Source organism: Leptodactylus fuscus, chromosome 1 (assembly GCF_031893055.1).
Source record: "Leptodactylus fuscus isolate aLepFus1 chromosome 1, aLepFus1.hap2, whole genome shotgun sequence".
In the NCBI taxonomy this organism is placed as follows: domain Eukaryota; kingdom Metazoa; phylum Chordata; class Amphibia; order Anura; family Leptodactylidae; genus Leptodactylus; species Leptodactylus fuscus.
In genome coordinates this window covers 220,515,176-220,538,996 of record NC_134265.1, presented here as the reverse complement: position 1 = coordinate 220,538,996, position 23,821 = coordinate 220,515,176, and the positions used below count along the sequence as shown (strand labels likewise).

The 23,821-nt window shown below is 43.6% G+C and overlaps 2 protein-coding genes across 3 annotated transcripts in view; one reads left to right on the top strand and one right to left on the bottom strand.

Moving 5' to 3' along the window:
• APTX (aprataxin) overlaps window positions 1–4,991 on the bottom strand; it is a 30,844-nt gene extending 25,853 nt beyond the window's left edge. For both annotated transcript variants that reach the window (XM_075283650.1, XM_075283651.1), the window contains exon 1: window positions 4,907–4,991. The gene's annotated coding sequence lies outside the window, so the exon portion shown is untranslated. The remainder of the gene's footprint in view (window positions 1–4,906) is intronic.
• A 7,588-nt stretch (window positions 4,992–12,579) lies between these two features.
• On the top strand, window positions 12,580–21,183 carry DNAJA1 (DnaJ heat shock protein family (Hsp40) member A1). Its single transcript, XM_075282664.1, has 8 exons — window positions 12,580–12,711; window positions 15,324–15,504; window positions 15,589–15,693; window positions 16,436–16,663; window positions 17,825–17,939; window positions 19,018–19,133; window positions 19,227–19,327; window positions 20,298–21,183. The coding sequence occupies exons 1-8, from the start codon at window positions 12,580–12,582 to the stop codon at window positions 20,517–20,519; spliced, it is 1,200 nt and encodes a 399-aa protein (XP_075138765.1). The 3' UTR covers window positions 20,520–21,183.
• Window positions 21,184–23,821: the final 2,638 nt, after the last annotated feature.

Below are 23,821 nucleotides of genomic sequence, written 5' to 3'. Positions count from 1 at the left end.
GCTCCATAACTTTATCCAGGTTCTTGATGTCATTCACCAGGAACCCGATGACCTGTGTTTTGCACAATGCAGGATGACGATTGTCTTCCATGGGCAAGGAGAGGCTAAGAGATTATTAGACTAAGACAGCGCGTTCTCCAAGAATGAATCTAACCATTGGGTTGTACACTGACCATTTCGACCAGTTTAGATTCAGGCTTCCAAACAACTGGGAACAGGCCTTATCCAGGTTCATCTCATTACAACGAACATTGAGAAGGAAGCCTGAAATGAAAGATCATTTAGCGGCTTTTATGGAAAAGATATTCTGCAATAACCATGCACAGCCAGCTCCATCTTTGCAAGCGCATGAAGAGTGCAGGTATCTACCTTCTTTTAGGAGTATATTACCCACGAAAACCTAAACAGATCAGGGTGGTATTCGACTCAAGCCTCAAATATTGTGGAGTATCTCTGAATGACATTCTCTTCACAGGGCCAAACCTGACCAATAATCTGGTAGTGCTTATGACATTCAGGAAAGAATCGGTCCCCAATACTGCTGACATTCAGCACATGTTTCAGTTTTATTGTATGACAAGATCAAAGGAGTTACTGTAGGTTTCTGTGGCACAGAGACAATGATACTACCAAGGACATGACTGAGTACTGCATGAAAGTGTATGCATTTGGAAACAGTCCTTTTCCTGCAATCGCAACATATTGCCTACATAGGACTGCTGCTGACCGAGAATCAGAGTTTAGGAAAGATGTCCAACATTTTGTGGAAAGAGACTTATGCGGATGATGGGCTCAAATCCTTGCATATAGCAGATGTCTCTCAAAAATAGCGGAGAAAATTTCTGGGTTCAGGAGTCAGGGAACGGAGGAAATGAAAGACCAGAGCAGTCATAAAAGCCTTAAAGGGAGGCAGGGCAAACGTGTTGACAAAGTATTCATTAGGGAAGACCTGCTGGCCACAGACGTAAATTAATAAAATAGTGATACCGGGCATGTCTCCACCAAACACCCACCTCCGGGCAAACGCTGGTTGGGAAGAAGAATTTGCAAAACGAGGGTATTAGAAGTGAAATAGGACTTTGTACGCGGTAGGAAAAACAGACCCTCTGCCACATATAATCAGTACCTTTAGCAGCTGCTGGGAGTGTACAGGAAGCTACATTTTGGGGTCCACAGTAGGGCTTGCAGAGAGGACGGGGTCCACTAACGTCCATCAGCTGTGTATTCATTTATGGATAACAACATTTAATGCAACACTTGGGGGTTAAAAATGCTCACTGTACCCCTGGATAAATTCCGTCAGATGTGTTATTTACAAAATGGGGTCACATGTCAGGGAATTCCACTTTATTGCCTTTTCAGGAGTGCTGCAAAAGTGTCATGGCATCCAAAATTAAACAGTCTAAGTCTGTGCTCCAAAAATTACATGGCGCTGCTTTCCTTCTGTGCCTGGCTATGCCAAAACAGCAGTTTGTACCCACATATGACATTATGTAATCCTGGGTACAACAGTCTCATGCATCTGGCATAAACTGCAGTTTGGGCATAAAAAGGATCCTGCGCTGTGTGTGGAGAGCAGATTTAGAAGTTTGGTATTCGGATGCCATGTCATATTTGCAGAGCTTCTTAGGTGCCAGAACAGTGGAATCCCCTAGGAAGTGGTCCCTATTTGAAAACTGTACCATTCAAAGAATTTATCAGGGGGTGTATTTTCCCAGTAGCTCCTATGATTAGGGGTGGGTCACTTTGGTGGTCCCTTCTGGTGTCTTTTCCCTTGTAAGCTCTAAATCTGGGGTGTACCCTGATATATGCTAACACAGCTTATATATTCCCCTCCTGCCGCTTCCATTTGTGTTCTAATAATTTGACGACTTTTGGGGCTTCTGTCTTTACGTTGTACAAGATACTTTTTTTTTTTTCCTGGGGGTAGTGACGAAGGCAATTGCGCTTAAACATGCGTTGGGCGTTTGGCGCCGTGTGAGGGGTAAGCGATATTTAACTTCAACATTGTTTGTCAAAGTGACAATTTCTACATTGCTCACACCTACATGTCAATCTTTTGTGATGTACTAAGGCAATAAGTACCATTGGAGGCAATAACTACATGGTGGTTGTTTTATACAGTATATATATATTTTCTATGATATTGACCATTTTATGCACTTGTATTTACCATTTTGCCGATTGGCAGTCAATATAAGGTGGCCATTAGAGATGAGCGAACACTATTCGAAACCATTTCGAATAGCACGGTCCCATAGAAATGAATGGACGTAGCCGCCACGCGGGGGGTTAAGCGGCCGGCTGCCGGCAAAGTCTGCGTGCCGGCCGCTTCCATTCATTTCCATGGGAGCGTGCTATTCGAAACGGCTGTTTGGAATAGTGTTCGCTCATCTCTAGTGGCCATATCTCTTGATTCAAATAACCACTTGAGGCCTTTTTGTCCTCCTTTTTACGGTTTTTTTTTGCCCCCGGCATTTTATAAATTTGAATTACTGATATATCTTTTATGTGTGCCATTGACAATTTGCTCATTAGAATCATTATGCGGCAGATTGTTTGTTTGTCCATCCATATGTATGTGGTTATATAAACTTAGCTAATACAAAGTGTTTTTCTGGTTTCTTTACTTCATTTTCCCCTTATGGAGAATCTATATTTATCATGTAAATTGCTTACCTACATCTTCTTAACTATATTGGCTATTATATCATGTATCATCCAGAGTGGATTAAAGATTAGGACCATCATTTACACCCCAACAACTTCTGGTATTTTTCCTGTACAGTTTCTGTTGTATCTTTGTATGTCATGGTTTTTAACTTTTTAATTGTATTTGTATCTTCAATAGAGCAATATTTGTTAACTATTTTTTTGATTTGTGGTTATGTTGAGTGTTACACTTACCCATTTTTTTTCAGTTTTTGTTATTAAAATGAGGGTACACTGGAGGGACATGGGAGATAGTAGGGTGCTTGCTAGTAATGTGGGGATACACTAGAAGGACATTGGGGATAATATGATGCTTGTTAGTAATGAGGGGGTACACTTGAGGGAAATGTAGGATAGCAGAGTGCTTATTAGTAATGTGGAGTGACATGGGAATAGTAGGGTGCTTGTTAGTAATGAGGGGGTACACTGGAGGAACCTGGGGGATAGTGGGATATACCTAGATGTAATTATAACTGCACTCATTAGTATCGGGTCTCCCCTGTAAAATACAGTGAAGACCCGGTGACTATGGCGGCTGCTCTGAAGAGTGCTCGCCATCTTTAAAGCGGATGTCAGGGAGCGGTACATTTATTTCAAAAGTAACCTTTTAGCTTGCTAATGTTTCGCTGTTATTTTATTGTTTTTACTTTTTTATCTTCTATTTTTTGGGGCAAAAATATTAAATTTAATAAAAATAAAAGTATAAATGTTTTGCTAGCATCATAACTTTAATAGTAAGAAATCCACCAACTAGCTATAACTTTAACCCCTTTCCCCCCTTGTGTCACCAAAGCAACCCTCAAGACATGGACTCTACAAGATCTTGCATACTGTGGTGAAAGACCTAGAACAATGAGTAAGACTACATTCACACTATCGTTATGCACATCCATTACTGTCATCTGTCATAGGATGAGAGCACCAGACATTACCAGTAGTAGAGGGACAGATCTAAATGGAGCCTCCTCTTCCTTCTGCATCTGTTCCCATTGACTAGTAACTATCCATTTTTTATTACTTATGTTATTTAGAAAGTAGTAGGGGGGAGGGTGTTTAGACTAGTGTAAGGATTTCGAATTATCCCGGACAACCTCTTTAAAGGGATTCTACCATTGAAACCTTTTTTTTGTGGATAAGACGTCGGAATAGCCTTTAGAAAGGCTATTCATCTCTTACCTTTAGACGTGGTCTCCGCTACACCATTCCTTAGAAATACTGGTTTTTACTGGTATGCAAATGAGTTCTCTCACAGCGATGGGGGCGTCCCCACCGCTGCCAGAGAAGTGTCTCTAAGCGCCGCCTCCTTCTTCATTCGCAGCGTCATCTTCAATGTCTTCATCGGCGCAGGCTCGTAGCTTCTAGCAGAGCAGACTGCGCAGGCGCACAGGCCACGGGAAAATGGCCGCTAACAATACTGTGCAAGCGGCCATTTTCCCATGACCTGTGCACCTGCTCTGCCCAAGGTCTAGAAGTTACGAGCCTGCGCCGGAAGAAGACATTGAAGATGACGTGGCGGACGAAGAAGGAAGCGGCGCTTGGAGACACTTCTCTGGCAGCGGTGGGGACGCCCTCATTGCTGTTTGAGCGCTGGGGCCCGCCCCCATTGCTGCGAAAGAACTCATATGCATACTGGTAAAAAACGTTATTTCTAAGGAACGGCGCAGCAGAGACCGCGTCTAAAGGTAAGAGACGCAAAAAAAAGATTTTAATGGTAGAATCCCTTTAAGCCAAGTCACTGAGAGGCAGCTAAATAATATGGGTTCAGGACCGACCAACAGGGGGCAGAAATGGTCCATATAAATGATGGGAAATAGACGGCTCACATAAAGTTGTCTAAATACTGTCACTGGAGAGGACCTGGTCCATATGGAGTAGGCAATGAAGCCAATTCATACTACTTCAGTTCACGACCTGACCACTAGGGGACAAAAAAGTCCTTCCTGACCAGTAATGGGAAATAGACAACTCACAGTGAGTGCCCGGCTATTTACTATAAGTGAGAAGGATTTAGTCACAACGTGCACTGCCTGGTCCCGCCATATTTATGCAGATTCACCAAGTAGTAACATAAACAAGAGTAGTCACAGCTCGGACGGTACACCACAGCTCACTAAAGAGAAGCGCCATGGCGTGTCCCCGGCACCAAGCACAATGTTACACAAAGCTGTCGGAGTCACGTGTCCAGCCATCTTACCTAGTGTTCTGCTGACTACACCGCCGCACTTGGCTAATCTGCGCGTACAGGACGTGCCACAGCGTTGCGTTTCAAACGATGATAGGACCATGCTAGGAAGCAGTGGGCGGAGCCGTACAACAAGAGCCGGTTCCGGATTGCTGACGTCACGCCTCTATCACTCCGCCCTCCTTTTCACATAAGGTCCCGGATGCGGCTCTCTTGTTCGATCTTTCCAGAAGCTACTGGTGGAGGAGAAAGGACGGCGGAATCGTCTATCAGCTGGTGAGTGCGGCGGCCGCTCCGGTAGACTCGCGCTTTGGCGGGCAGGTCAGGCGTAGCTTACCGGAGGTTTATTACAGGCCCGTGTGTCAGCACTGTCCGAGTGGATGGACTGTACGCGCTCTAGTCCGGGTGTATGTGGGAGACGTTACCGTAGCTCTGTAGTACGCGGCCCCTCATGACTGGCTCCGGCTGCTCAGCGCCATGCCGCGCGTTACCAGGGGCTGCTGTATGTCTTGCCAGGTGGGGGAGGGGTGAGGTGTTTCTGGCTGTACCTCACCCGGCTATCTCTATGGCTTCCGCTTCACACTTGCGTCCTTTACATTGGGCTGTAAACGCCATTGGGTTATGTGGGCCCCTCTCCCGGTCACACTCGTGTATATGTGGTGTCTCAGAATGTAGTGTTCTCTGGTAATCTTATCCTGAGACCTCCATTGCTCCTAATATGGTGGCTGAACATGTGCGTTCTGGCAAGGTGGAGATGTAGAAGCGGCCTGCTCAGTGCCCCCCTATGGAGGTGTTATGGGGCCCACTCCCCTCACTCACATGCTTCTTCTCCGGGTAGTTAGAAGCCCCCCCCCCCATATCTCTGAAAGTGGGATGTTAATAAGTGTGTGTATGTATATATATATATATATATATATATATATATATATATATATGGCTTTAAGCTCTAGTAAGGTCTCACTTGTGTTCTTGGGGGTGAAATGTGTAGAAAATGGGGTGACTTGATGCTCCTGGGCCCCAATGCAGATTCTGTAACGGGGCCACGTCCTACCTTGTACTGCTAAGGGCTCGTTCACATCTGCCCCCGGGGTCTCCGCTTTCAGGTTTCCGTTTCCTGCCCGAAACTGAGCAGAAGACGGAAACAGGCCGAGGTATTTTTCAAACCCATTCACTTGGATGGGTTTGAAAAGTGTCTGACCGTGAGCGTCTTATGCTCTCCGCTGCGAAACCATTTTTTTTTTTTAACCGGACACAGTCTGACATGCAGTACTCTGTGTCCGGTTTAAAAAAACCGGTTTCGCTGCGGAGAGCATAAAACGCTCACCAGTGCTCACGGCCAGACGCAGTCGGACAGGTTTTCGTCTTCTGCATAAAGAAAGACGGAAACCTCCGAACGGAGTCCAGACGCTGGTGTGAACCTAGCATTAGAATAGTGAGAATTTATCTGGCAGGTAACACGCCATCAAGTTTTATAGCAATGTCTACCGTTGTACCCCTTATAACCATGCACCTGGTACTCAGGCAGTTGCTCAAGTCCATGGCCAGCTTTAGCTGTATGATGCTGAGGTGTAAGCATTACCAAAATCTGGTTGCTTTGTTCCACATAATAGTGCCACTGTTGTCCATATACTATATGTGGTGTTTCCGCTAATCCTATTCACTACAGTAGCGTTCCAGACTGTTTTATTTGTACTGGTTGCCCTTAGCAGCTGACAGTCTCCTCTAAGTATGTCACCTAACCACTCAGTTCTAAGTGTATGACTACAATGGAGTTATACCCCATAGCTTTCTGACAGTGTTGCCACTGGAAAATTCCAGCATCTTTAACCCTTTAAGCACTATCTTGGTTTCTATCATAATTATATGTCTATGGTAGTGGTGTATGATAGACATTATATGATGGTACTTAAGGGTTAAGCGGAGGCAGTTTCTTAACATGTCATAGCCTTACACCCTGGGATAAAAAAAAAAAATCTGCCATGGAGACTAACTTCTAACAGTTAAAGTGTACTTAAACTTACAATTTTTAATTTTCTTGCAGAATTTTAAATTAAATATTGTAATATACCATGTATAACAAATGTTTATCCCCTTCTGGGAAATTCACTTTCTGTCTGTCTGCCTTATTTCTAGCTAAATAATCTTATTGCCAACATGTATTTGTAATCTATTGCATAATTCTCTGACTGATGTGTCATTTTCTTGAGGCCTCTGATTGGCCTACAGCAGTCACATGTGTTGGGGATATCCACCAGAAAAGCCCCAGAGTGCTGCAGGACAGGAGGGTGTAGTGTGTGTTTAATCTCATCTTGTCCAGCCCTCCTGCCACAATAATAAATATTTTGGGCAACCCCTTTAATGTCATATACACTCACCGGCCACTTTATTAGGTACACCTGTCCAACTGCTCGTTAACACTTAATTTCTAATCAGCCAATCACATGGCGGCAACTCAGTGCATTTAGGCATGTAGACATGGTCAAGACAATCTCCTGCAGTTCAACCCGAGCATCAGTATGGGGAAGAAAGGTGATTTGAGTGCCTTTGAACGTGGCATGGTTGTTGGTGCCAGAAGGGCTGGTCTGAGTATTTCAGAAACTGCTGATCTACTGGGATTTTCACGCACAACCATCTCTAGGGTTTACAGAGAATGGTCCGAAAAAGAAAGAAACATCCAGTGAGCGGCAGTTCTGTGGGCGGAAATGCGTTGTTGATGCCAGAGGTCAGAAGAGAATGGCCAGACTGGTTCGAGCTGATAGAAAGGCAACAGTGACTCAAATAGCCACCTGTTACAACCAAGGTAGCCAGAAGATCATCTCTGAACGCACAGTACGTCGAACTTTGAGGCAGATGGGCTACAGCAGCAGAAGACCACACCGGGTGCCACTCCTTTCAGCTAAGAACAGGAAACTGAGGCTACAATTTGCACAAGCTCATCGAAATTGGACAATTGAAGATTGGAAAAACGTTGCCTGGTCTGATGAGTCTCGATTTCTGCTGCGACATTCGGATGGTAGGGTCAGAATTTGGCGTCAACAACATGAAAGCATGGATCCATCCTGCCTTGTATCAACGGTTCAGGCTGGTGGTGGTGGTGTCATGGTGTGGGGAATATTTTCTTGGCACTGTTTGGGCCCCTTGGTACCAATTGAGCATCGTTGCAACGCCAAAGCCTACCTGAGTATTGTTGCTGACCATGTCCATCCCTTTATGACCACAATGTACCCAACATCTGATGGCTACTTTCAGCAGGATAATGCGCCATGTCATAAAGCTGGAATCATCTCAGACTGGTTTCTTCAACATGACAATGAGTTCACTGTACTCCAATGGCCTCCACAGTCACCAGATCTCAATCCAATAGAGCATCTTTGGGATGTGGTGGAACGGGAGATTCGCATCATGGATGTGCAGCCGACAAATCTGCGGCAACTGTGTGATGCCATCATGTCAATATGGACCAAAATCTCTGAGGAATGCTTCCAGCACCTTGTTGAATCTATGCCACGAAGAATTGAGGCAGTTCTGAAGGCAAAAGGGGGTCCAACCCGTTACTAGCATGGTGTACCTAATAAAGTGGCCGGTGAGTGTATGGCTGTAAAGTGCTGTTTGGGCAAAGAGTCAGGCACAGGACTAAAGGAGCGCCGTTTGGTTTTTGGAGAACAGATTTAGACTTGTTTTTGGACACCATGCCACTTTTGTGGAGCCTCTGAAATGCCAGTAAAGTGAAATGTAACAAGTGACATCACTTTGGAAACTACCCCCATGACAAGATTTATCCTATATGCCCAAACAGCAGTTTACAGCCACATGTGGTAGATTTCCGTGCTCAAGAGAAATGGCATGACAAACTTTGGGATGAGTTTTCTCCTGCGAGCATTTAGGGCTAAGTGAATGTTGTGTTGAGGGAAAAAAATGAAATGTCTAAATTTTACCTTCATGTAGCTTTAATTCGTGACTTTTTGATTTTAGGGGTGCAGTTTTGCATTTATGGGGGCTTCTAATATATAGGCCTTTAAAATCCCATTCAAAAATGTCCTTGTAACTTTGTTAATTCACTTATACTTGTAAGACTTCTAATGTCAAAAATAAACTGAAAGACGATTAAAAGATAAAGCCAATATAAAGAAGATGGAATAGTTATTGTTAATTTAAAGGGGTATTCCCACCTCACATACTCAGCAGTCTTCACTGCTGTAAAATTTTCTTTCTTCCTGGTTTCTTGCATCATTTGGTGGGCAGGGTTTCAAATGCGACCTGCCGTTTAGCTCCACTCCCCCCCCCCCCCCCCCATTAGCGTGTAGCTCCGCCCACCCATATTGAACAATGAAGTACAGGCAGCAGCAGCTCTATTCTGTGTTACATACAGAGGCTGCCTGTCATTGCCATAATGAACACAATTGAATTAGCTAGCCTGATAACTGGGAGAACAGAAGACGAGTTCAGAAATGAAAGCAGCTCCTCTCCTCTATCTGAGTGCAAGAAGCTAGGTCACATGGTGTAGACAAAGGATTAGCTAGATACACAGGCTGGCTCCCTGCACTTAGCCCCTCCTCCCTCCCCCTGAGAGCAGGCAGATACATCACTTGACTCAGGAGCAGCTAGGTCAGGGCTTTGGCCACAAAGAATTGAATAAAGTAATATAGTGGACAAACAAAGCAGTTTTGCTGAAGAAATGTATTTAGGAAAAGTCTTACATCCACATTAACAAGCAGTATAGATAGGATCCTTGTGATGGGACAACCCCTTTAACCCCTTAAGGACACAGCCCAAATGTATGTTAAGGACCAGGCCTATTTTTTCTAAATTGACGTCACTTTAAATGGCAATAATTTTGAGACGCTTTAATTTACACAAGTGATTTTGGGATTATTTTCTCGTAACACATTATACTTCATGTTAGTGGTAAACACTAATCAATATTTTTGTATTTACTTATTTAAAAAATAGGAAATTTGATGGAAATTTGGAAAAAAATTGCAGTTTTCAAAATGTGAAATTCTCTGCTTTTCAGGCAGATAGTCATACCACCCAAATACAGTAATAAATATTATCTCCCATATCTCTGCTTTATATCGGCATCATCTTTTGATTGTATTTTAATTTATTTTGGACGTTATAAGGCTTACAAGTGTAACAGTGATTTTCCAGATTTACAAGAAATGTAACTGTTTTTTTGTTTGTTTTACACACTTTATTTTTTTTTAAAAAAAACTTTTTTACATTTTTTTTTTATTTGTGCTGCAAGCACACTAGAACCAGTGATCAGAGAGGATCACTGGTTCTATACTAACTATACACTTGCAATACACGTGTATTGCAGTCTATAGGAAGCTAGCTATGCAGATGCATAGACTAGCTTCCACTCGTCCTGGCATCCAAGGGGTTAACCCTCCCTCCATCGGAGCTCGCTCCAATGGGGGGAGGGATTAAGGAGCAGCGTGTAGCTGTAAATTACAGCTCACACAGACTCCAGATGCTGCCGGCCAAACCCCTAGGGTGCCATGATCACTATGGATCATGGCACCTTAAGGGTTAAACAGCGGGGGTCGGTGCAATCACTGTCCCTGCTGCTACAGGGGAAGCCTGGCTGTCAGATACAGCCGGCCTCCCGTGGAGATCGCACGGGCTCTGCTTCTGAGCCTGTGCGATCTCCATCACGTACAGGTACGTGGGAATGCGGGAACTAACCACATTCCCTGACGTACAGGTACGTGATTTAGCGTTAAGGGGTTAATATTAATAATGTATTTGGATGGTGAGACTAATCAGAGCATTTTACACTTTGAATATTGGCAATTTTTTTCAAACTTCCACTTAATTTGTTTTTTCATAAATAAATGCATGAAATATTGTTTAATGTATACCACTAACTTGAATAGTGTCAGTTTTTTGGCCATGTCCTTAGGTATTAAAAGGATACATAAAACTATTGTAATAGTGTCAGTTACCCATGGCAACCTAACAGCACGCATTCCTGCCTCTGAATTGAAGGGGAGTTAAAGGGGCTTTTTCAGCAAAATTATGTTGTATGAGCCCCACATATGCGTGAATAGCCTTTAAAAAGGCTATTCAGGCACTGCTAATGTTGTTTTAAACCCCTCCCCCCGTTTTAAAATATAACCATAAAACATATAGGTAAATCATACTTATCGTGCACACTGGGCGGTGATGCACGGTCCAACGTCATCTTCTGGCATGCCTACCTCTTCTTTTGGCGACGCCCTCCGGTCTTGGCTCTTCCCCGGTTTCATCCTCCTCCTCTTCCAGCGGAATTGGCTCAAATCCGGCGCGTGTGCAGTATAGTTTGCTTCAAGGATGCAAGCGTACTGCCATTGAGAAAAATGGTGCCGGAGCGTGCGCAGTATTTTTCTCAAGGGCAGTACGCTCGCCAGAGGGGTTAATGCTTCCGATCGGTCCGGGGACCGATCGAAGGCGTTAGAGCCAGTTGTCTACTGCTTAAAGCAGTAGACACCCGGCGGCTATGGCGGTCGCCATAGTTACAGACCCGACATGCGCCGTACTATTACGGCGGATGTCGGGAAGGGGTTAAAGACTATTCACGCATATGTGGGGCTCATACAGCATAATTTTGCTGATAGAGCCCCTTTAAAGAAACATCTGACTACAGCCTAATTACTTATATGGAAATTTAGAAAGAATTAGGAGTTATAAAAACATAGGTCATGGTGAGCTGCATGATTTATATTACTCCAGAAGGTATGAAAATGGTGTAGCTCACTGTGCTGCTGTTTCCGTAACTCCCAACCTAGTGTTCAAGAGACTGAGCCTTGTGTATGTCCTGGAAGATGGGAATACCCCTTTTAAATTTTAGTTGTGTGTTTTTTTTTTTTTTTTTTTTTTTTTTTTTTTTTTTTTTAAAGTGACCACTAGGATTACAGCCCATTCTGTGGCCCCAAATTACAATCCATGCATAAATGTCTTGTATGGCCATTTAGGTTCATCTGGTCAGAAGTGCTTGTATTGGAGACACTGTCCTGTGGTCACAATCTTTGTATTCCATGAAGTGAGTTTTGGATATTTCTCTTCAGTCACTTGTTTCCATGGCAGGTAGGTTTAACACTCCAGCTAATCCTGGGAATAACTGTCCTATCGCTGGATCTGTCAGTGATCAGAAGGATGGGAGACCAAAAGTCTCCTCAAGACCTGCTTGTGAATGGAACTCAAGTATGATTGTGTGGCTGGCACTCCATTCACTTCTATAGGGCTGCTGAGAATGTAATCTCTGCCAGTCTTTTCAGACCTCAGAGTATAAGCGGAGGCCCAGGGGAGGTGATCACATACTGTTACTCATAATCCTGCGTATATTCCTGTTCTGTTAAACCTTCTGACAGACAACTGGGACCGCTAAGGTTTGGGCCTCTGCAGTCATGTAATACATGGACTCAAATATTGTAATACTACATAACCACCGAGGACAGAAGAGACCCAAGAGCGTAATAGCATTTTTGATTCTAATATGTTTGTCCGAACAAAGCTACAGCTGAAACCCCAAAAATATTGTAATAACTGATGTGCACAAAATCACGTCATTTATCTGGTTATCTTTCAATTAATTGCCTAGGACAACTCCTCTTGGTCCTTGATATGGTAACATGCTTTGGCTTCAGCAAAGACTTTATTTATTTTATTTTACAGTAAACAGTGAAGTTACCTAAGGAAAAATGGTGGTCGAAACAGGGTACTATGATGTTCTAGGTGTGAAACCTAATGCTACCCCGGAAGAGCTTAAAAAGGCATACAGAAAACTTGCACTAAAGTACCATCCAGACAAGAATCCCAATGAAGGAGAGAAGGTTGGTATTTTCACCATGTTTGACGTTTCAGCTCAATGTACCAATGAAATTATGTATATAGTCCTGTAAGGGTGATCATAGATCCATAGAATTTTATTTATTTTTTTTACAATCTCTTGAGCATTTGCTTGTAATTTTAGCAGCCTGTAGACTTGTTAAAAAGGGGCTAGTCACTAAAAACTTAAAGGGTGCCTGTGTGCAGGAAAGTTGGTATCGGACTAATGACCTTGTAGGGCAGATTCTATACTTTTCAAAGAGGCCTTTCTTATTCTGCATTGCAGCTTTACTTTCATGAAAGTTGGCACTGGATGAAAAGGGCTTTAGTGTTTGTTCCTCTTCTGGGGCTTCACTCTCTTCTATAGATAATTCCCCCTAACTGCTGCCCAGCTCTACCTTTTAGGGGTGGTTTTCTAGAACAGGGAGTTAAGCCTCAGCAGGAGAAGTAAAGTCCCTAAAGGTCTTTTCAGCTAACTTGCAGAAGAATAAACTAAGGCATTTTTGGTAAGTGTAAAGCGGCTCTGTCATTAGTTTTATTTACCTGCTGACTGACTTCCTTTAAAGAGGACCTTTCACCACCCCAAGGCTGTGCAGTTTTCTGGACCATGTTATAGGCGCTGTTGCACAGACTCTGGAGCACTTCGAATTTTGTCTGTAGCCCCCCTTGTTGTGGAGTTCTGAGCCCCGTTATTTCTGGTGCCCTGTATGTTAATGTTGCCCTTCACTGTCAGAAGGTGAAGGGGGCAGCGATGTCATTTTGACACTGTCCAATTAGCAGAGGACAGTGTCAGAGCAGCTTCAGAAGCGTGATCTTGTGCCTTTTCACGAGATCACGTACTTCTCTCTTTACAGGACTGAGAAGAAGAGCCAGAGGAGAGATTCACTGTAGTGATGTCACTGAAATGACATCACTCCTCCAGCTCGTCTTCTCAGTCCTGTAAAGAGAGAGGTATGTCCTCTCGTGAGATCACACTGCTGAAGCTGCTCTGACACTGTTCTCTATTAATGTGACAATGTCAGAATGACGTCACTGCTCCCTTCACTGTCAGAAACGCCCTTCTGACAGTGAAGGACTTAATTAGCATACAGGGCTCAGAACTCCACAACGAGGGGGGCGAGAGACAGGATTCAAAGTGCCCCAGAGTCTGTGCAGCAGCGCCTATAACGTGGTCCAGAAAACTGCACAGCCTTGGAGTGGTGAAAGGTCCTCTTTAACCCACTCCCATCCCCCTTACAGTTTTGGACAAGCAGATCTCAGGGTTTGAGCATTACTGTTCACCCAGAATACAGCATGTTCAGATACACTGTAACCTTAAATAGCTCTAACTAGAGTTGCAAGCTCTAAAACAGAACCAAGATCATGTCTGTATCCCCCATTTAGAGATCTCACTGTTAAAGCGGAGGTGCATATAGTTTTTCTGCTTTAAACACAATTGGTATCGCCACATCTATGACAACCCCTAAAATAAACTAGTATGCTTTATTCTATATAAAAAAAAAAACCCACCATAAACTGAAAAATTCTGATGCCAGAATTTTATTTTTTGTCTTGCCTAAAAACAACTTAAATAAGTAGCAGAAGCTGATCAAAGACCTTTTGTACCTTGAAAATACAAGGTCAATTTTAATATCCCTGCTGGTGGGGTGGGGGGGTAAAAGCAGGAAGAACAATTTTTCTAGCTCATTGAGCAGATTTTCATCAAGCGTTGTAATTGTTGTCATAGAAGCTATAATGTTTAAGGGACTGTTTCACAAGAACCTATCACTGATCCCCAAAATAAGTTGATAAATGTCTGATTGTTGAGGGTACTGCTGGGACACCTACCCATTTCGAGAAGCGTGTCCTGTCTCATGTTGGAATAGAGCCACAATAGTACATATGTGCTGCCAATCTATTCACTCTCTGTAAGACTAATGAATATCGCAGAGTACAATGCTCAACTAGCCTCATCATTGCCATGAACTTTGAGTGAGGCATTAGTCCCAATTGGTAAGACCCTTAATGATCAAAAATCATGGCTTTTTGGTGAAAAGTTATTACGAAGACACAATCCCCATTAATTCTCTATTGGTCCATGGTTGTTTGCAAGTAAGTGTACATTGGTAAAATGTTACTGATAACCTTTCACCACCTCCATGTTCAGTTCTTTGCAACATTTAATAGGTGCTGCTTCACTGATTCCAGCACAACTAGAATTTATTTTTTTCCCCCTCCCCTATACCTCTCACTGTTCTGTGCAATAAGTGAGGTTGTTTCTTGTAGTTCGTATGCTATTTAGGCTTTACAGTCAGGTGGCCAATGTAAGGCTGGAGTAGGCAAATGGATATGGTTTGGAGATATGATACTGTCCACCACTGAATGAAGCTCTGAGTCACTCCCCCTTGCCTACTCAAGCCTGACACTGCCCACGTGATGGCCTAAGTAGCATATCAGTCACCAAAACAGCATTGATTGCTTGGGAGCTAGAGAAAAAATTCCAGTATTGTATGGGGCAATTCCAATGGGGTGATGTTTATTAACAGATACTAAGAACTTGAGTTGGTGTAGGTGGTGAGTGGTGCTCTAAGTGTGTTTTACACTAAGATTTACCTAATAAATTCAATGCATCTTACAGTTTAAACAGATTTCCCAAGCCTATGAAGTTCTTTCTGATCCAAAGAAGCGAGACTTGTATGACAAGGGTGGTGAGCAGGCCATCAAAGAGGGAGGAATGGGAGGTGGTGGATTTGGATCACCAATGGACATTTTTGATATGTTCTTTGGAGGAGGAGGAAGAATGCAGAGGGAGCGACGAGGTAATGTGCATGACCACATAAAACTGCCTTCTCAAAAACTCAGATTTTGGTGAAATTGTTGCTCACCAGGCATATTATTTGCAGGTAAAAATGTAGTCCACCAACTCTCTGTATCGCTTGAAGATCTATATAATGGAGCAACTCGCAAACTGGCATTACAGAAGAACGCAATATGTGACAAATGTGAAGGTATGAATTGATCTGACCTAGCACAACACAGGGAATTTAGTATGTCTGGTGTTTCCTATGATGGGTGGTTTTTCCACCATTAGCTGGTCCCATCAAGTACAAAATGAAGTATTTCCCTTTCTATTGGTACCCCTCTATAATCTTTCTGTTGAAGCAAAATTACGTTTGACTATAAGAAAGCACGAAGTGTCGTGTGCAAATTGAGCATTAATGGTGATGGAGGAGGATCAACAAAAACATTGATGGAAGTCACAATTTGATTCAGTTAACACTAATGTATCTGCAGAGCTGTGTGAACATAGCCTTATAATGGTATGCTTTATAGCAAAATCATGGCCATGGGCAGTGTTAGTCTAGAAGCTCCTTCATGAGGACCCTATAAGCATGAATGATTTGTTTGCCAAGTGGGGAAAAAAAACAAAACTTTCCAGTTGTACTGAATGAAGAGGGTATAGATAAGCTATGATCTTTGTCAGTGACTGTAATGTAGTGTTGTCCATACAGCTGTAAACTTTTATTGTAATCCTGCCTTGTATGTGATCTAAAGGAAGTGGCAGTTGCAAAGAAAACCTACATGTAGTATTGAAGTTGTCAATCCAGTGTGTGGTGGCTTAAGACAAAACTGCAGCATAGAAGTACTTTTTACATTATAGATAGTGACTGGAAGATATTTAATATTAAAATTCCAAATAATAAAAAATTCTTATTTAATTTTCTGTTGACACATTCTCTTTAATTTCAGGTCGTGGTGGTAGAAAAGGAGCTGTGGAGTGCTGTGTGAATTGCAGGGGTTCCGGGATGCAAATTAGAATCCATCAAATAGGACCAGGAATGGTCCAGCAGATCCAGTCTGTATGTCCAGAGTGTCAAGGCCAAGGGGAGAGAATCAATCCAAAAGACCGGTGTAAGAATTGCAATGGCAGAAAGATTATCAGAGAAAAGAAGATTCTTGAAGTTCACATTGACAAAGGTTTGTGGATACAGATAGAGATGAGCAAGTAGTGATATATTCGAGATTCGATATTCGTTTCGAGTAGAGCCTCAATATTCGACTACTCGATCGAATATCGAATCCCATTATAGTCTCTGGGGAGAAAAATGCTTGTTTCAGGGGAAACCACTATTTGACTAAAGGAGAGTCATCAAGTCCATGAGTAGCAGTTGGAGAGTGTTTAGGAGGAGCGCTGTGTAGTTAAAGCGCATGGACCCCATAGACTATAACTGGTCCGTGTGCTTGCAGTGCACTGCCCGCACAAATGATTTGTGCGCGGCAAGTCCTGCAGACTCCTTCCAGATGGGAGGCAAGCACTAATGTGAATCGGCCCTTACTCATCCTGCAGAACCAGGATTGATTGGCTGAATGCTATACACTGTACAGCATTTGGCCAACCAACGCTGGTTCTGCAGCAGGCTCGTGCTTACTAGTCGGGAGAGCTGGCAGCTTGTGGTTATGCGGGAGCTGACTTTTTCTGATAGGAATGCATTGTCCAGCGTTGATTGGCCCGAATGCTGTGCACTGTATAGCGTTCGGCGAATTAACGCTGGTTCTGCCGGAGGCTTGTCTGTGACAAGGCGGAGTCTAAGATCGGAGCACAGCAGTCTCCATTGTGGTCCGATCTTAGACTCTGCCTCCTCAGACGAGCCTCTGGCCGAATGCTGTATAGCATTCCTGCGAACAGCTGGTCAATGCATTCCCATGAGAAAGTCAGCTCCCACATAACCGCAAGCTGCCAGCTCTCCTGACTAGCAATGACGAGCCTGCTGCAGAACCCGTGTTGATTTGCCGAATGGTATAGAATCGAATCTTTACTGCGAATAGCAATAGTATTCGAACGAGTACGAGTATTTCGAATACTGTAGTATTCTATCGAATACCTACTCGATCGAATACTACTCGCTCATCTCTAGATACAGACATTTTTTTTTTTTTTTTTTCTTTTTCCCATCTATTTATTTTAAGAGTTTATAGGAGATCAAAGATGGTCAATAAAATGTTCTCTTCTCCTACTTGGCAGAGCCTGTGCCTGGGAGTTTTGTAGTATTACTATACATTCCTTATTTACTGTAGACACACTTAAATTTTGTGATGCAATTTTGTAATGAAATTTATGGTGTGTGTTAATCTAAACAGGAATGAAGGATGGTCAGAAAATCACATTCTCTGGTGAGGGAGACCAAGAACCAGGCCTTGAACCTGGAGATATCATCATTGTATTGGACGTGAAGGATCATGCTGTGTTCACAAGGTACAAAGTAACATCCTATTTCAGTTTTTGTCTAAAAAAATTCCAAGTGGGAACATTTGAAGTGTAATTAAACTTTTGGACAAATTTTGGCTCCTTTATGGGAAATCCTGTGCTTTATATATTATATACTTTTTTAAAAAACAAAACCTTCCTTGCTTCTCAATTGAGCTGTCCACTGTTTCCCACTGTGTAGGGGCTTGTAAGAAATGAAGATAAAATGAGGGCAGGGGAGTGACTTGGGTTTGCTTGGATGTTATAAAAATAGAAATTTACCTTGCTGTCACATGAAGGACAGGACAACTACATATAGATGATAGTCAGGATTTGGACAGTCCGTTATATCTTTGGATATTAGACAGAACTGTATCTTTGGTGTCCTATAAAAGAGAATCTTTCATATGACACGAAAAGAATTTGTCTTATGCTTGAGATGACTGTTTCAGGATAGGGGAGGGTCACTTCATTTTCTCAATTTCGCACAAGCCTGTGGAGAAGACCCCCAGGGGTGCTGTGACAATTCAGTGGGGAAATGACCATATGCCTCCTTTTTAACTGCATCTGCATCATTACGGTGCCAAGGCAGCAGGAATGCTTTAGCTTCCTGTTCTAATACTCGGGCGTCGGCTAGTGATGCCTGCTGCACTGATCTGAAAAGGTGGAAGGTCACAGGGGACCAGGGAAGGGTAACTGATGTGGTTTGTTATGGATGTGTGTGCAGTCTGAAAAGGTTGTATACTGTATACAGTGGGAAGCATGGGACAGGTCTCAATAGAGAAGCTTTAAGAATTGCACTTTAAAGGAATAGTCCAACAAAGTTTTATTCCCTATTGGCAGGAATCCTTAATGGTTATGAGAACAGTTTCCCCATTTGAATGGCTCACCAGTTGTATATGTATGGGACTGCTTCAGCAGTAACCTACTAAATGGAGCAGTGTATATGCACAGTTACTACGCCAGTCAAATGGAGATACAGAACCCCTGTTGTTGTGATCAGTGAAGGTCCCAGCAATTTTGTGTGCCTTAGATGTTAACTGTTCATGGAACCGCCCCTGTAATGTATTTCTTAAACCTATTTCAGGAGGGGAGAAGATCTTCTGATGCACATGGAAATAGAGCTGGTGGAGGCACTGTGCGGCTTTCAAAAACCCATTGTTACACTGGACTCAAGGACTATAATTATTACTTCACATCCTGGTTAGTAGAAGGACTCTTAAACTGGTCTGTTCCACATCATGACTGAAAACACTGGAGCTCTGTAAATTAATGCATGATGTTTTTGGGTTTCAGGTCAAATTGTCAAACATGGCGATATTAAATGTGTATTAAATGAAGGTATGCCAATCTATCGTAGACCGTATGAAAAGGGGCGCCTTATTATTGAATTCCAGGTAAGTAATTTCTTCTAACTTCAGATTTTTTTATTTTATTTTTATTGAATGTAGTGGAAGTATTTAGAGATAAAGACATTCATAATTAGTGGGGATCACGCAGAGCAAGGGGACTGTTTTACTGTACTTTCCTAACACAGATTATAAGAGGTGTGCCTAGCTCTCATGAACAAGGTTTAAAGGGGTTGTCCAGGCAAAAACAAATTAAATTTGCTGGCGGGAGGTAATCATACCTATACAATATTATCTCTAATCTCCTCTATCTTGCTCACTCACCTGCAAGGTGTTCTCCCAGCGCAGAGGACACCTGTATAGGGAGAGATAGATATATAGTGATATAGATTTTTATTTTTTTGGTCTTTGTCCAGACTGTTATAGCCGCATTCGGCTATATCCTGGATCAATCAGTCAGTCCAAATTAAATGAGCGTGTTTGTGCACAAAGACAGACACAGGGTTCCGTATCAAACCAGCCATGCTCTTTGCCCACCTCAGCATTACTGGCTCTTTATTGAAAGTACACACACTTAAGAGACAAAGAAAGGAGGGGTTACTGCCCCCATGGCATTCCTGAGCTGCTGTCCATCTCCCATTGGCTCCAAACTTCAATGTCCAGCCAGACACCTCCTTGCTCCAGTCTGTGGAATTCTGTTACAGGGTGTGCCAAAGAGCAATCAAGCTCCATCTTGGTTTTAAGATCCTTCGTCTCTTTGACTATGCAACCTCACCAAGGAAAAAATAGTATTTCCACAATATAAAGTATAAGAATCTTGATTAATGTTCTCAGACTTGACAAGACAACCTTTTTAATGAATCTAAGTTGCAGTATCAGGCATAACCACAACCTTAAATGGGTAATGCTGCTACAGTGACTTCTACTTCTTGTTTTGCTAATCTGTGCGGGAATGCCATCCATTATACAGTGTAGAATACTGTTAAAGCAATTTTTACAAGTTTCTACTTTTTTGCAGGTTAACTTTCCTTCCAGTGGCTTCATTTCACCTGACAAACTTCCATTGTTAGAAAAGCTCTTGCCTTCAAGAAAAGTTATTGAAGAAAATGAAGACATGGAGCAAGTTGAGCTCATGGAATTTGATCCAGCTCAGCAGAGGCGTTCACATTACAATGGAGAAGCATATCATGACGACGATGAGGATCACCCAAGAGGTGGAGTTCAGTGCCAGACCTCTTAAGTCAAACCAATGAAAACTTCGTTTCCCAGTAATCCTCCCAATAACCTAATGGAAAAGATAAAAATGCAGTGCATTTTTTTGGCGAGAGCCACTTGGTGCTGGCATTTCCTTCTGTCCTGAAGATGCATAGGGAACACTGTTGAGCAATGGATTTTATGCTTCTTCAGTACTGAAACTTAATGGACTTGTGTTTGTACATGGAGACTCCTATCCTAGTGCATATTCTGTGTGTTTTAATATGAAACTGTGTATCAATGGAATAACAACTTCCAGTAAATGTTCTACTACTCTGTATGTAAAATCCAACTCTTTCCCAGCAGTTTCACTAGTAGTGTGTTCTTGTCTTGTGAGTTCAGGTGAATGGCATGTTAACTTCTCAAGCTTTCTTCAGAAAAGGTTTCAGATTCCTACAGACATGGGTTTCTTTACAGTAATCCCAAGAAGTTTTTGGATAGCCTGTTATTGGATTCAGTTTATACTTTTAAAATAATTCAAGTATTTAATTTAACTTTTTTTTTTTTTTTTTACATTGATTAAAACATTACTGAAGTTTTAGAGTTGTTAACTGGTTTTGTCACACAGGTTTATGTTTCAGATGACACAAGTGCTTATAAAGTGTCAAAATTTACATACTATTAAATTCTAATCATTAAATAGAACTAAATCTTTGGCTTTGATTTCTGTATATCACACCTTCATTCATTTGGGCCTAATCCAGAGTAGAATGCCACGACTGGATGCTGGTGCACTGTATGTACTGCATCGGCATCCAGTAGCGGCTAGCTGTGTTTTTGTACTGGATTCTGAGGTGGCCTCTGCGTCAAGATCTTGTCCAAAGAACCCCCATGTGAACCCAGCCTAACAGATAACAAGAGGTGCTGCCAGGAGCCTGGTGGCAGATATATTTTCTTTCAGCTCCATACAGAGGCTCACTTTGGTAGGGAAAGGAACACTCACGCCGGTGTTTTTACTGAACCTACAGAGGACAGGTACTGAGAGGTGTCCTACATTCCATATGAAGGGGGGGGGGGGGTCTTACCTCTTCCTCACTGTTAATCATTCAGTTTATGGTAGATCCGTTTTTTTTTTGTTTTTTTTTTTAACCTGGGTTCCTGTGGCCGAACACTGCTCCGTTTCCTGGGTTTTGTGTCCTGCTCTTTCCATTCAAGTGCTGTAAGGCAGTATGGTTTTTGTCTGGGCAGTAGCTGTGTCTCTGCCCCTTCCAGCACAACAGCCACTTTGACCACACGAGACCGAGCGCCTTTCCGCACAAGTAGCAGCGACCGCCCTCGTGGGGTGGGCGCGAACCAATTCCAGAGGGGACAACCCCTGCACATGAAAGGCATGGTAGATGGCCTCCTTAATCCACCTTGATATGGAGGCTTTGGATGCTTTTTCTCCCCTATATCTACCGGAAAAATTTATAAATAAATTCTCCGCTTTTCTCCAGGGTCTGGTTCGCTTTAGGTAGACCCCCTAGGCACCTGACCAGATCGAGTGTATGCCATCTTTCCTCCTCCTGGGAGGAAGGGGAAGGAAAAAAGGTAGGCAAGGAGATCACATGATTAATATTATGGTCCGACGGGACCTTTGGAACAAAGCCAGGAAGATATCTCAATTGAATTCTATCTGAGAAAAATTGCAGGTATGGTTCTGAGGCCCCCAAGGCCTGCAGTTCTCCAGTCCTCTTTGCTGAGGTCACTGCTAATAGAAAAGCCACCTTGTAATATACAAACCTTAGGTCCACCTCCTCCAGAGGTTCGAATGGGGCTACACACAGCCCCTGAAGTACTGTAGCCAAGTCCCATTGCGGAACTGGGGCTTGGATGGAAGGCCGAAGCCTCGCGGCCCCCTTCAAGAATTGGCCAATCAGCAGATTCTGAGACAATCTGATCCCTAATACGGCAGAGAGAGCAGCCACGTGTACCTTTAGTGTAGCAGGAGTTAGGCCCCTCTCCAGGCCACTCTGTAAGAATTCCAGAACCGAATCCGAAGATGTACTCATCCGGTGGTTCACCAAGCACCATTGGCGATAGATTCTACCAATCCTTAGGTAGCTCCTGTTCGTGGACTCTGCTCTTGAACAGGCCAGTGTTGACAGAATGGCCTGGGATAATCCTCCATGTCCGTATAGGGTGCGTTCAACCTCCAGTTTGTCAGGTTGAACCTCTCCAGGTCCTGGCAGAGCCGGTTGCCTTGGGTTACCAGGTTGTGGAGAATCGGAAGCCTCCAGTAGTTCCCTCGACTCATCTGCATGAGGTGGGTAAACCATGCCCTCTTTGGCCAGAACGGTATGATGGCAATCACCGATACCTGGTCCTGTTTGATCTTCACCAATACCTTTGCTATCATGGGGACCGGAGGGAAGATGTACGCCAGCCTGAACCTACAAGGTATTGAGAGGGCATCTACTGTCAAGGGATTGTCTTCCCGATAGAGGGAGCAAAACTTCACCTTGGCATTGTACTGGGTGGCCATCAGATCCACCTCGGGGAGACCCCACATCCGTGTCAGCCGCAGGAAGACATCCTGGTTTAGGGACCATTCGCTGGAAACTTTGAGGCCTCTGCTGAGCCCTTTAAGTGCCCTTTTATGTGCACCGCTCTGAGTTGGCTTAAATTCACTTCTGCCCACGAGAAGATCCGGTCCGCCAACTTGCGAAGAGGAGGCGACCTCGTACCTCCTTGTTTGTTTATATAAAGGACTGCTGTAGTGTTGTCCGTCCTGATCTTCACTGCCTTGCCGCGCAGGAGATGGGAGAAGTGTAGCAGGGCCCGGTGAATTGCGCATAACTCGCGCCAATTGGATGACTGGGAACTTTCCCGATAATTCCACGTCCCTTGTGCCAGGGTCTCCCCCAGATGCGCCCCCCATCCATGGAGGGACGCATCCGTGGTCAACAGGGTCCAGTCGGGTTGGACCGTGGACCTCCCGTCCTTCGGTTGGTACCACCATTGCAGTGATTGACGGGTACTGATGGACAACTGGCTAGGCTTCATCAGCCCTAAGGGGCTGCGGCTCCAGACCTTGAGGATCTCGCTCTGAAGGGGTCGCATGTGCCACAATGCCCATGGAACTGCCTCCGCAGCTGCCGTCATCAATCCTAGGACCTTCATAGCAGTTCTTATCTGAACTGTCCGCGTCACCGCCAAATGATGCACCGCCCGACCAATCCTCTCCTTCCGATCGGGAGGAAGATATATCTCCATCCTGCGAGAATCCAGAAGGAATCCTAGAAACTGGATCCGTGTGGAAGGGACCACCACCGACTTTTCCCAGTTTATCAACCAGCCGAGCTCTTG

Coding starts and splice junctions, on each gene's coding strand:
- DNAJA1 (XM_075282664.1), top strand. CDS start 12,580: ATGGTGGTCGAAACAGGGTACTATGATGTTCTAGGTGTGAAACCTAAT. Junction 16,664..17,824: donor TGAAGTTCACATTGACAAAG/GTTTGTGGATAC, acceptor TAATCTAAACAG/GAATGAAGGATGGTCAGAAA. Junction 19,328..20,297: donor GCCTTATTATTGAATTCCAG/GTAAGTAATTTC, acceptor ACTTTTTTGCAG/GTTAACTTTCCTTCCAGTGG.